General features: G+C 51.0%; 1 protein-coding gene across 1 annotated transcript in view; it reads left to right on the top strand.

Annotated features, from left to right (window-relative positions):
• The window catches only part of INPP5D (inositol polyphosphate-5-phosphatase D), a 114,543-nt gene that overhangs the window by 74,156 nt on the left and 27,158 nt on the right, over window positions 1-13,229 (top strand). The window contains exons 10-16 of the mRNA XM_035006837.1: window positions 2,652-2,758; window positions 5,169-5,271; window positions 7,325-7,521; window positions 7,979-8,096; window positions 10,975-11,071; window positions 11,600-11,738; window positions 12,959-13,067. Of these exons, the coding sequence (XP_034862728.1) occupies window positions 2,652-2,758; window positions 5,169-5,271; window positions 7,325-7,521; window positions 7,979-8,096; window positions 10,975-11,071; window positions 11,600-11,738; window positions 12,959-13,067 (870 nt within the window). The remainder of the gene's footprint in view (window positions 1-2,651; window positions 2,759-5,168; window positions 5,272-7,324; window positions 7,522-7,978; window positions 8,097-10,974; window positions 11,072-11,599; window positions 11,739-12,958; window positions 13,068-13,229) is intronic.

The following is a 13,229-nucleotide window of genomic DNA, read 5'->3' as shown; positions in this document are numbered from 1 at the left end:
GCCAGGCCCACACCCTCCAGGCAGGAGGTTGGAAGAGGCTTCTCTGGAGCACGTGACCAGCCCAGGGGCAAAAATCAGCCTGTGGGTTTCCCTGTGAGTCAGCCCATGAGACCACCCATTGCAGAAGCGTTGCTTGACAGACCCCCACTGTCACTGTTGGAACACACAGCCAAGGATCACCAGACATTGAAGGGAAGCCTGGGATAGGCAGTGAGACTCAAGGCAAAAAAGAAACAAAAAGACAAAAAAATTGGAGGGAGCAAATTATGAAGGTTAAAAGAAATTGGACCATGAAACAAGAACAGAATGCTATTTTAAAATGAACATTCAGAGAACAAAATAGAAATGAAGAAGGAGGAAAGAAGAAAGGGGAAGAAGATAGGGAAAGGGAAATTAAAACATTACAGCAGAAATTTTTTAGAAATAAAAACAGAATGGAAGGGTGACAAGATAAAGTTGAAGGCTCCCAGATGGCAGAACAAAAGGATAAAGGGAGGGAAAATAGGAGAGAAGAGATTATTTAAAATTAGAAGACCAGTCTAAGACATCTAATACCAAAATAAGGCAGTAAGAGAAAATGGAAACAATGAGAGAGACTCTCAGAACCAAACAACACCAGTTTCCAAATTGAAAATAGCCGACAAAGTACCCAGCACGACAGAGGAACATTGTTCCTCCCTGAGGCACACACAACACTGGAAAGTCTTACAACATTGGTGTCAAAGAAAAGATCCTAAAATCTTCAAAGCAAAAGATTATAGACTGTCAGGGCTCCCCAAGACTATCTCAGCAATTCACCAAGGAGAACTCCCAGGACTCGGCATAAAGTCATACAGCTATGATGTATTCCAGTGAAAGGATGCAAAGCAAAATCAGCAGAAGGAAAAGGCATATGGGAGGAATTCCATGGGGGAAATCAAGCACAGGCTTCCAGGAGTCCTCTCCCAGTGCAGTCACACGGGGCATGCTTAATTGCTCCCCCAATGAGTTGTGACAACACATGTGAAATGTTGTCTACCAGGGAAGCTCATTAGAGAGTCAGCACCCAGGGATTTTTAATGGGACTGGTCACATAGGCACCCTCTGCCTGTCACATACCCAAATTCCAGACTCCCAGGAGGAAAGCGGATGTTCAGCAACCACACTGTTAGTATAAATAGTTTAGGGGTATCAAGCTGCTTTTACCAGTTCAGGACAGGCTGGGGACCCTCCCCAAATCCAAGTTCCCAGATGACAACCAATGACCACCTTGCAAGCATCTTTTCCAAGGATGGCAGTCAGGCTTTCCAGGTTAACTCTTCTGCAGGCAGGTAGATCAAAATGACATTGAGTTTCTCAGCAGCAGTGCCAAAAACTAGAGATGATGGAGCAAGTTTTCCCAAGGAAGGGTCCTGAGGAAAATAATTCCAAACGGTCAGTGAAATGTGAGGGTAGGGTTTTCAGACATGCAAGGCCTCCAACGTATGTTCTCCATTCCTGTTTCTTGAGAAACAACTAGAGACGTGGCTCTACCAAAATTTGGGCATAAAACAAGAAAGAGGAAGACAATAACTGAGAAATTGGATCCAGTACAAGAGAAAGAGTAGTGAATTGATTCCTGAATGATGGAGAGGGAAGGTCCTAAGGTAATGGCTGTGCGTGAGACCTAGAGGTCATCAGCCCAGAGAAGAGAGGGCCCAGAGGCTCTGGGAGAGGCTTCCTCAGGATGGTAAAACTGATGAAAGTGCTTGATTATACAGAAAAGAGAGTTATAAACTAAGAGAGTTAGGACCAATGAAAAAGCATGGCAATTATTAACTCCAGGAAAAACCAAAAAGTTGTGTAAGAAAAGGGAAGCAATCGAGGCTTATCAGTAGCATTTCCATAGTCATAACACTGAATACTTAACTGATCAAAATGGTGATATAATTACTGGAAGATGATGATGGGACCGAAATTATGCATTGGTAGGGAGCGAGGAGTGGTGAGAGTACAACCTGTGTGGAAGAGGACTAAACCTCCACCTTCTGTAGTGGGAAGTCAATACATAATAGGAAATATCTAAAACTGAAACACCAGGAAGAAGTAATAGAAGCATGTTATTTAGGAGACTGAAATACCAGGAAGAAGTAATAGCATGTTATTTAGAGACACAGTAAAATTCCCAAAGAACCCATTAAAGGAGTTAAATGTAATTGCCTATAGGTAGAAGGACATTGGAGAGGTGGAGTTGGGGGGATACTATTGTTTGTAAAAAATCTTGTAGAACAGCTTGAGTCTTGATTGTTGATAGAAGTAAACAGTTTTGATTTAGATATGAATTAAAAGCAAAGTAAAAGAGGGAAGAGAAAGGAAGTAATTGAGGTAGGGGGGAGGAGGAGGAGAGAAAGCAAGGGAGAGAGGGAGGAAGATGAAAAGGTGACAGTTCACACTGTCTCTGCTCTGGCCAGGCCACCTCTTGCTTATTCCAGGCACCACCCTTCCCAAGCATGAGTCCCTTTCTGATATTACAGCCAGGAGCAAAGGGATCTAGGCGACTAGGCACAAATTGGGTGCTCACCTGGGGATGGGAAATCAGGATTGTTGCTGATTAGGTGCCAGAATATAGCATAGACTCTACATATTGGGTGATAAGTGGATGAATGAATAAATAAACTTTCATTGCTCTTAAGTCCTACAGCTCATCAAATCTCAGAAGTTTCTGAACAAGTTGGTGATTTTGGTGGAAACCGAGAGGGAGAAGACCCTGCGGAAGGAATATGTTTTTGCTGACTCCAAAGTAAGTGAGGACAGAGTACTTAGATGGGTCAGGAGGGGAGTGGGGGACACATGTCTTTGGAGGCTTGTGTGTGCCTGGAAATTTGCACCGTTAGCTTGCTCAATTCTCACCACTCATTTCCCATCTGGGAAAACCAGTCCCAGGAAATTAGGGGACACATTCCAGGTTGGCGGGGATTTGAACAGCTGCAGGTTCATCCTCCCCACTCTGCCACATTCCCTGCCCCCAAGAGGGTCCATCCTTTATCACTTATGTCTCATCCGGCCCTGATCCCCACTGGGAGACTTTTTAGCTTCTCTGGGCTGGACTCAGAAGTCCTCTGGGGCATCTCAGATTTAAATCTGAATACCAACTAGCACTCCTTCTGTGGCCACCTTTTGCCCCACTCTGCAGGAGTAAGATGCCCCACCAGTCCTGGCTCCTGGAGCAGGAGGTGGTGTGGGGCAATGAAAATACTCGGGGTCTTTGAGCATTGCACTGGGCCTCTGTATAGCCAGAGGCAGGGTTCTCTGTGATCTGGTCACTCCCCTCTGACGTGCCAACCAGGGCCTGAGACCCTCCATCTTGGCCTTACTCTTTATCCTGTAGTATATGGCTCACACGAGGCAGGGCACAGAGAGCTTTCATCACATCAGCTGTTGGCTGACCAGGCGTTAGCACCATGGCAAGGCTGAGGGACAAGGGCTCCCAGCTCAGGCGTACAGGGACAGTCCCCACCAAGTGCCAGAACCTTCCTTCTTTCACCTGCCCCATAGATGATGTGTCAGCGGGTGTGGGGGGGTGCTGGTGGGAGGGCAGCAGGAGGCCAGGCGGTGCCCAGAACTGGCGGAGAGGGTGGGACGAACTCGGAGGAATGACAGAGAAGGGGCTGGGAGAAACAAAGATGCAGGGGGCCAGACAGGCGGGGGGAAAATGGAGAGAAGGAACGTCTGGCTGGACCTCATTCTGGGTACATGGACATAGATCTAAAAACCAATTCTGCTCATTGCTGCAGGCTCAGAAGGATTGAGACATGGCAGTAAACTGAGGCACCACATTTTGAGCCATCCCAAACTAAAGGCAGGTTTCCATAACGACAGTCAGCATAACATCTTTGTGAGCAGGTTTCTTCAGAGGGGATTGATTAACTGAGATTTGCAATTTTTTAGGTTGAATCATACGAAATTGCCATCTCTGTAGGTGCGAAACAGCTAAACGCTGGTAATTTCATATGGTACAACCTAAAATTGGTGTGTGTGCTTGGGTGGTCAGCCTGCCCTTGACAGTCCGCTCTGCTTTGTGCCCCCTGCACACCCAGGGACCCGGGACAAGTCAGGGAGGACTCTTCAGGAGTCGCTGACAGCCTTCATGTATTCTTTTCTTTTTGCTTTCTTAGATCTAAATTTTCTTTCATTAAATAACTATTCTCATTGGTGAAAAAGTAACAAATACAAATAAAAGGTTTAAAATGGAAGCATCCATATGCTGCTAGTAGACTTTGGACTCTCAGGATGTTTTTTTGTTTTGTTTTCTTTAAAGATTTTATTTATTTATTTGAGAGAGAGACACAGAGAGCATGAGCAGGGGGAAGGGGCAGAGGGAGAGAAGGAAGCAGACTCCCCGCTGAGCAGGGAGTCCCACACGGGGCTCAATCCCAGGACCCCAAGATCATGACCTGAGCCAAAGTCAGATGCTTAACCAACTGAGCCACCCAGGCTCCCCGCGTGTGTGTGTGTGTGTGTGTGTGTTTTAAGATTTTATTTATGTTTTTGACAGAGAGAGACACAGTGAGAGCAGGAACACAAGCAGGGGGAGTGGGAGAGGGAGAAGCAGGCTTCCCGCTGAGCAGGGAGCCCGATGCGGGGCTCAATCCCAGGACCCTGGGATCATGACCTGAGCTGAAGGCAGATGCTTAACGGCTGAGCCACCCAGGCGCCCCTCCTTGTTTGTGTTTTTAATAAAAATGCAACAATGCTATTTATACTGTTTTGTCAACTGGCTTTTTGCACGTAACAACGTAGTTTGGACATCTATCCTGGTTGAGAAAGTATTTCTGCAGCAGAACTTGTGAACCCTACAGTATTCTGGCATGTGGATGACCCATACTACGGTTATTAACTTGCTTCCTAGGATTGGACATTAAGGTTGTTTCTAGTTTTTTTCTGTATTGACGTGCATACTGCAGTCCCTGTGCTGTGGCTGGGTCTTTGTGAGGTTCCTGGTGTCTTAGAGTCAGATCCTTGCAGAGGATTGGCAGGGTCAAAGAGAAGCCACTTCCTTAAGACTTCGGACCCTCTTTCCAGATGCTCTCCTGCAAGTTCGTACTGATTTGCGCTGCTCTCAGTTTTCTTGAAGCTGACCAAGCCCTTTGAAAGTGTAATGTGCAGGGAGGAGGAGGCCTTTCTGAGTCTGTCTGCCCTTCAATCCCTAGAAGAGAGAGGGCTTCTGCCAGCTTCTTCAGCAGATGAAGAACAAGCACTCGGAGCAGCCGGAACCAGACATGATCACCATCTTCATCGGCACCTGGAACATGGGTAGGTTCCCCCGCACACTCCCTCCCCCCACCTCCTCTTGGGTTCTGCTTTGCTGCCTCAGGCATCTGCAAATGGATGGGGGGGCATCTCTCTTCCTCCCACCCTCCACCCCCCACCCCCTAGCCTGTCTGCACAGCCTCCTTTCTAGGGAATTCTATACTTTTGCTGAGACAATGGATAAGAGAAATGAACTCTGGGATTCTCATACCCCAGTAGCAGCTGGGCTGGGTTACTTTGCATGTCTAAACTGGAAAGTTGTAGATATAGTCTGGATAGATAGGTGAAGAGGCTTTTGTGCACCTGCCAGCCTTAGGCAGCTCTCCAAGGGGGCCTCAGGCCTGGAAGAAAGAACTCCCTCCCTGGATGGGGTTGCCAGATTTATTGAGAGAGAAAGAGAGTGAGATGATGCCCAGTTACATTTGAATTTCATGTAAACGGCAAAGTTTTTTTTAGTATTGGTACCTAGCTAGAAATGATTCTGCTAAATATATACTACATGTATTTATATACTAATCTATATAACATGCTAATATACATTGTACTGAATATAAGTTGTAGCAAATAGTGTAACTATTCAGCTAAAAATAAGTCCTAAATCTACACCAAATATATACTGTACCATGTACTGTGTACTTATATACTAATATATATTTATAAACTAGATATATCACACTAAATATAAATTATACTAAATAATTATTTCATGGAAGTATTTAGCTAGGAAAAAAATAAGTAGATACAGGATGTCTAGTTCACTTGAATTTTAGTTAAATGGATACTGCACGGGGCATACCTTTTGTAACAGTTCTCTGTTGTTTATCTGAAACTTGAATTTAACTGGGTGTCCTTCTAACCCCACATTGTCCAGAGCAGAGTCAGGCTCACCCACCCTCTGACCCAACAGATAGCCAACCAGCAGCTGTGGGCGGGGTGGGGGGTGAACAGCAGCCCTTCGAGGAGGGGCAGGGGGTGATCTGGAAATGAGAACATAATTTGCTCCTCCTGGCCTATGGGCTGAAGGGAGAGTGGGCCAGAGCACCTGAGCCCAATTCCACAAGCCACCAGCCCTCCACAGGCATTCAGGCCCCAATATTGCAGGGGGCACAGCAGTACTGAAGTTGAACTCTGGCCCATGCTTGGGGTCCCATGTCCTCTTCTGTCCTCTCTTGTGTTTTTTACTGGCCACCTGATTTCATCAACTCACTCTCAGGGGTTCATGCACGGGGGCATGCTGCCCCTGTTTTTCCCTCTGTGAGCATGGGGGGCTTAGATTCGGCTGGACATGGTGAAGTCCATCCTGGAGGGGGCGCTGTTCACGCAGAAGGCAGTGCAGAAGGAGCTGGCTGGGTGGCTGGGTGGGGTCTCCCCAAGCAGAGACCACCAGCCCCTAGGGCTTATGCTCGCACTGTGAACCATAGTGGGGAGCAGAATGGCCGCCGTCAAGTTACTTGGATTCTTGGCCAAGAAGGTTATCTCTCTGGGGGAAAAGTTTACGCAACCTTGAAGGGGTGTTTCGAGGAGAAATAAATCCTTCATCATGTCTTTATTAAGCTACTTTGACTCATTTTTCGAAATGAGAATGGAGGAGGTCTCCACACTCCTCCTGTCTCTTCGGCTCTCAGTTTGTGGCTGAGATCTCTCTGGTTTGCAAGGAAGTCCCTGTTGTCTCCCAAACCTGTCAGCCTGCTGGGCCGTCCTTGCCAACAGGATGTAAACTCCTCGAGGACTGTCTCAGTTACTCAGTCAGCCCCAAAGGCTAGGACGGTGTTTGACGTCTCGTGCAACTAGTTCAAGTCACCCTACGGAATCTTCGGTTATTTCCAGTCTCTGAAACTTCATGTTCTCTTTACAGAGAGACTTAACTGTGCTCTGACCCCACCTGACATCCTGGGGGTAATAGTACCTAATTCTCCAGCTGTGGCATTTCGTGGGGTGGCCCGAGTGGTTTTCAGTGGCTGGGTGAAGCTCCTGCCCCACACACTTGCCCCCACCTGTGTTTTGAACTCACCTGATGTACCTTTGACTCACTTGGTGTTGGGTTTTGCTGTTGAAGGTAACGCCCCCCCTCCCAAGAAGATCACGTCCTGGTTTCTCTCCAAGGGGCAGGGAAAGACGCGGGATGACTCTGCTGATTACATCCCCCATGACATCTACGTGATCGGCACCCAGGAGGACCCCCTGGGAGAGAAGGAGTGGCTGGAGATACTCAGACACTCCCTGCAAGAAATCACCAGCATGACTTTTAAAACAGTGAGTAGCTGGCCAGGGCGCTGGGTGGAACTCCGGGGCAGTGGGCTTTGTGAGGTTGGCCAGGAGCATCTCAGACGCAAGGGTGGGCTCGGCCTGTGAGCTCTCAACTTCCAAAGATGCCCGTTTGCTCAGTGGTCATTCCCCACCACCACCTCTACCTTCCAGGGCCAGAGAGGAGCACCTCTATTCTGAGATTGGTGTTGCTGAAAATCACTGGGGCCCTCCCTCGTCCTTGCCCCTGCTTGTAGATCATCCTTCATTAAAATCTTGCCAGTCCTGGCTCTCATCTTTAATATACTTTGTTGCATCTGCAGGGCATCGTTAGACGCTCCCCCGAAGTTTAGGGATTACAGATAGGGTCCCCCATCTTGGAGGTCAGGGCTGGGGGGGAGATCTCTTGCCCTGTGGTCAGGCACCGTGCCCTGGCCAAGGGTGACTGTGTTGTCCGCCCCCCCAGATTGCCATCCACACCCTCTGGAACATCCGAATTGTGGTGCTGGCCAAGCCGGAGCATGAGAACCGCATCAGTCACATCTGCACTGACAATGTGAAGACAGGCATCGCCAACACGCTGGGTGAGCAGGGAGGGGGCTGTGCTCATGTGGTCGTCCCACCCGAGCTGACCGGGACATCCCTGTGTCTCACTTCCAGGCCTCCCCTCAGCCCTGGGTAAGTGGGTTGGTGGGTTCCCCCAGCCTCCACCCGGGGTCTACACCAGTGCTGCTGGGGATCTGGCTAAAATGCGGGTTCTGACTCGGCAGGTAGCAGGTGGAACCTGACGTTCTTGAGTTTCCAACTAGCTAGCAGGTGGGGTCATGCTGCTGGCCCGCAGGCCCGACCTAGAGAACCAAGGACCTAGGACAGGAGTTGACAGACTCTCTGTAAAGGGCCACATGGTAAATATTTTAGGCTCTGTGGGCCGGGTGCCATGACACGAAAGGAACTACAGATTGCACAAACGGGAACGCGAGTGGCTGTGTTCCAGAAAGCTTTGCTCGCAGACACAGGTGGGGGCTGGATTTGGCCCGCAGGCTTTCTGTTGCCAACCCCTGGTGTAGATCGAGAACGACTCGGGTTGGATGCGGAAATGCTGGTATTAGCGGTGAGCCAAGGGGGACCAGTCAGGGCACCTTCGGGAATTGAATTCAGAGCAGAGGACGACCGGAGTGCCATCTGTGAGTGTGAGTCTGTGTGTGGGTGTGGATGTGAGTGCTCGTGTGTCTATGTGTGAGTCTGAGTGTGTGTGAGTCTACACGCAAATCCGAGTACGTGAGTCTGTGTGAGCGCGTGTGGGCAGGTGCACCCACGCAGGCCGTGGGCGGGGTTGAGGGCGCGAGGCCAGTGGTTTCTGGTGGTTGGAGTCGGGGACAGGACAGAGTCCCCGAGACAACAGGAAACAGAAGAATTGCTGCAATCGAATGTGAAGAACTCGCTCAGCTTTTCTGCTGACAAACCACACGTTGCCCGCGTCCACACCCACTTGACCCCTTCCTTCCTGTCTCCGGAGCTGCCCTGTCAAAGCCCACGCCCTTCTGCTGCCCAGGAACCTCTCTCTATCCTTGCTGCAGCCTGCGTGGGCTGCCCACCCGCCTGCCACCGGCCCCTTCCCAATACACGTAAGGTAGTCAGACCTCCGGTACGAGCTAAAACCACACCTCAGCCAGGCCTCGCCTCCGGCTGTTGTCCCAGCTCTCATTCATCATGACAGAGCCACCTGTGTGTCCCCCCAACATGGTGCTGGGCACTGGACAAGGGACTGTGCACACAGCAGCCTGCTCACATCCCATGCACCTGCTCCTCCCTTCCCCCGACCCTGGGGCTGGCCTCTTTCCCCTCTTCTCCCCTCAAATGACTCCCAGCCGTGGTTACCATGGAACAGAGCCCAGTGAATGCTGGTTGGCTAATGCTGGTGGACATCATCCCTAGAAGAACTAAGGCCTTTTTGAGAACATACATGTGCACAGCCGAGAGCTAAATGCTCTAGGAGTATTATCCCATTTACTAGAAACGCCCCATGGGGGGCAAGGACCGTTGTTGACCCCATTCACAGACAAGATGCTGGAGGTGACAGTGATGTTCCTTAGCCTGTCCCAGGTCCAGTGGCAAGAAAGTGGTGGGCAGGGATTTAAACCAGGTCACATTGCAGGATGGGGAGAAAGCTGGAAGGAGAGGCCCCCCCCACCTGCTGGGGCGGGGGAGCAGGGCCACCCATCGTTGATAGGTGGATGATCTTTGAGGTCCTTCCACTTAGGCTCCACCCAGTGCTGTCCAGCTCACACAGAGGGAGAGCCACATAGGTGGCTACGAATTTTCTAGGAGCCGCATTCAAGAAAGTTAAAGGAAACAGGTGAAGTCGATTTTCATAACATTTAATCAAACATTCATTCAAAAGATTACCATTTCAGTAGGTATGCAATATAAAAATTACTAAATATTTTACATTCTGTTTTTCTTGCTGAGGCCTATAATTCTGGTGCATCTTTGTATTTACAGTCCTCCTCAGTTGGGACCAGCCACATTTCAAGGGCCTGATACGTACAGCTCAAGCCGTTGACTAGAGCAGGCTCTCAGACTTCTGCATGCGTCAGAATGCCCTGGAAAAGGGGTTGGCAAATTTTGTCTCTAAAAGGCCAGCCGGGAAATATTTCAGGCTCTGCAGGTCATGCAGCCTCTCTTGCAACTACTCAACTCTGTGGGCGTAGCTGTGTTCCAATAAAATGTTATTTATGGGCTCCTATTTGAATTTCATACCATTTTAATGTGTCACAAAACCTTCTTTTGATTTTTTCCCCCAACTATTTAAAAATGTAAAAATTATCTTCACCTGACCTGACATCGGGCCTGCGTTTTGCCCACCCCTGACCTACGGGGCTTGTTTCGCCCACAGTCCTGGGCCCCGCCTCCAGAATTTCTGATTTGGCAGGGCCGGGGCGGGGCCTGCGAATTTGCACTTCAACATTCCCAGGTGCTGCTGCTGTTCTTTGGGGAACACACTTTGAGAACCACTAGTCTAGAATAGGTTGAAACTCCGAATAAGAGGTGGCCTCAGTGAGGGTTTTGGTCCCACCAGGAGCCTGATTAGCTGGGGGAATGTCAGCCTACCCAGCCCCGGGCTCCTTTGTCTTTAAATCTTCCCCAGGCTTCTGGCTGCTTTCGGTGGTCGTGCCTGCTTGGCCTGTGGGGTAACGATGAGTCCCCGGGAGGGGGATAGCTGGATGACTTAGGCCTGCTGAGGACTCCCAAGGCCGCAGGCCCTTCACCCTGTTTTCTCTGGTCCTGGAGGAATGCCCCCCTCCCCGCCGAGTCCCTGCCACTCCTGAGTCTCCCACTCCAGATGAAGCTGTTCTGCTTTTCTCGCTCTCCTCTTGAGGAGTAACGTTGCTCCACCTTGATTTCCCGCCACTTGCCAAGGTTGCCTGTTGTGCTGACTTCTTGCTTCTCCCCTCCCTTTAGGGAACAAGGGAGCCGTGGGGGTGTCGTTTATGTTCAACGGAACCTCTTTGGGATTTGTTAACAGCCACTTGACTTCCGGAAGCGAAAAGAAACTCAGGTAATAGAGCTCATTGCCTGAGAGCATGTTATGGGGTTATCTGCCCAGACAGACCTCACATCCCCAAACACTACAACTACCGTGCAGCCCCCGGCTTTCCCCGTCCCTGTGGCACAAGAGCGACCTCTCATGTGGATGAATCTTGTCGGGAGGACAGGACACACGTTTCCATATGTCATCGATCTCCTAGATGCCTAAACACCACTCCATTTCTAAAGGGAAGGACCTCCTCCGGGCACCCTTACAGATCAAAGCCCGTTGGGCCCAGTCATGAAGACCTCTATCTAGAATAACCATGATTCCAGTCCCTGCTGAACGGAAGCTCTGGGGGCCCCTGCACTGTGCCCCCGTTTCCACCTGAAAGGCCCTTTGCACCCTGTGTCTCACCTGCACACGGATGGGGTCTGCTGCAGCCGGGGCCCCAGAATTACGTCTCCATCCCCCCAGGCTCCCTCCGCCTTCCCGCCATGGTGGTGAAATAGGGAACCAGTGACCCCATACAAGACGGCTACTTTTTCATTTAAATAGGCGAAACCAGAACTACATGAGCATTCTCCGGTTTCTGGCTCTGGGGGACAAGAAGCTAAGCCCTTTCAACATCACTCACCGCTTCACCCACCTCTTCTGGCTCGGGGATCTGAACTACCGCGTGGAGCTGCCCACCTGGGTAAGGGGCTGCCCACCCGGGGCGGGGGCTGCACGGGGCCACGGAGGAGCCGCTACACCCCCTTGGGGACTCAATGCCGTTCTATCGTGGAACCCCTCGCCTTTACAGTCCCTCCGCTCACCCTGGGTCCCCACATACCCGAGGAGACCAGCCCAATTTTCTGTCCAGATGGCGGGTGACTGGGCAGCTAAGGAAGACGTTGCTTGCGTCGGATGCCCAGGCTTGGTCCACCAAGGAGCAGTCCGAAGGGCCGCTTGGCAGACACGGCCTTGCTCACTGAGGGAGAGCAGAGGGTTCCCAGGAAGGGGGTGGACAGTCCTGGGAGCAGAGCCGTGCGGTCTGCGCAGACACCTTGGTTACAGCTTGTACGTCCCTAACCGGGGTGTGGAACCTTCACTTTGCATCCCATGTGGGGGGAAGAGAGGACGGCAGAAACTGAGGGGCGAGAACCCTGGGGCACAATCAGGCTAAGGAATGGCCTGGGGTCGGTTGCAGATCCCAGACAGTCGGGCTGGAACCCAGACCTCCTCTCCTTCCCCTCGCTTTTGCTGCCCCAGCCGCACTGCGGAGACCGAGGAAGAGCTTAGGGCCCATTTGTGCTCCTCCCGCCTCCCCACCACTCCCTCCCTCATTAGAGGCTCCCCCCAGCCGATGGGAGAGGGCTGGACACGGACCCCACAAATCCCAACCCTTCACAGTCAGAGGGGCTGTCCCGGCTGTTCCCTCACCAGGAGGTCGGCCAAGGGCATTTGCCAGAGCAGAGGGAGCAGTCTCGGGAGGGAGGACCGCTGGGTTCCAGGCTGCCGGCGCATGCTACTGATGCCCACAGATTCACGGGGCTGGGATTTCAGATCCTTCCACGGCCTCACAACAAGCTGCCTCAGTTCCTACAGAGAACAAGAGAAACATACCTACCTGCTAATGAAGTGTTGATAAAAACAATACTAAAAGTCAGAGTGAGAAAGTAAAAGGCCCCTCTGCAAATCTGAAACAGCCAAAATTTGTATTATCATAGGTTGATGTTTGACGACCTTTGCAGGGTTTTCCTTGTAAAACAGTTGAGCGCTAAGACACACCAGCTGGGCAGCCCCGGGACCAGGGTCTGGTGCAGCCTCAGGGGCTCCGGGTCCCTGGCGGCGGGCAGGCGGGTGGTGATGGGCCTCCTGATGTTGGCGAAGGCGGGGGGTCTCACCGGGGGCCTGGCCGTGTCCTTGCTCCAGGAGGCAGAAGCCATTGTCCAGAAGATCAAGCAGCAACAGTATGCAGACCTCCTATCCCACGACCAGCTGCTCATGGAGAGGAAGGAGCAGAAGGTCTTCCTGCATTTTGGTAAGAACTGTGACCCTCTGCTCCTGGGTCCCCTCCAGCCATCGCTGTCTCCTCTTTTCCCTGAATATCCTCGGGGTTGGGGGAGGGGAAGGACTATGGCCGCAGAAGAAGGAAACATGGCCCATGTGAAACATGGGGGAATCAGAGCAAAAACCAAGGTTT

This window comes from Mirounga leonina, unplaced genomic scaffold (genome assembly GCF_011800145.1).
Source record: "Mirounga leonina isolate KUSES-001 unplaced genomic scaffold, KU_Mleo_1.0 Mir_151, whole genome shotgun sequence".
Taxonomy (NCBI): domain Eukaryota; kingdom Metazoa; phylum Chordata; class Mammalia; order Carnivora; family Phocidae; genus Mirounga; species Mirounga leonina.
The sequence above is the reverse complement of the archived record's forward strand: the minus strand, read 5'-3'. Positions and strand labels throughout refer to the sequence as shown.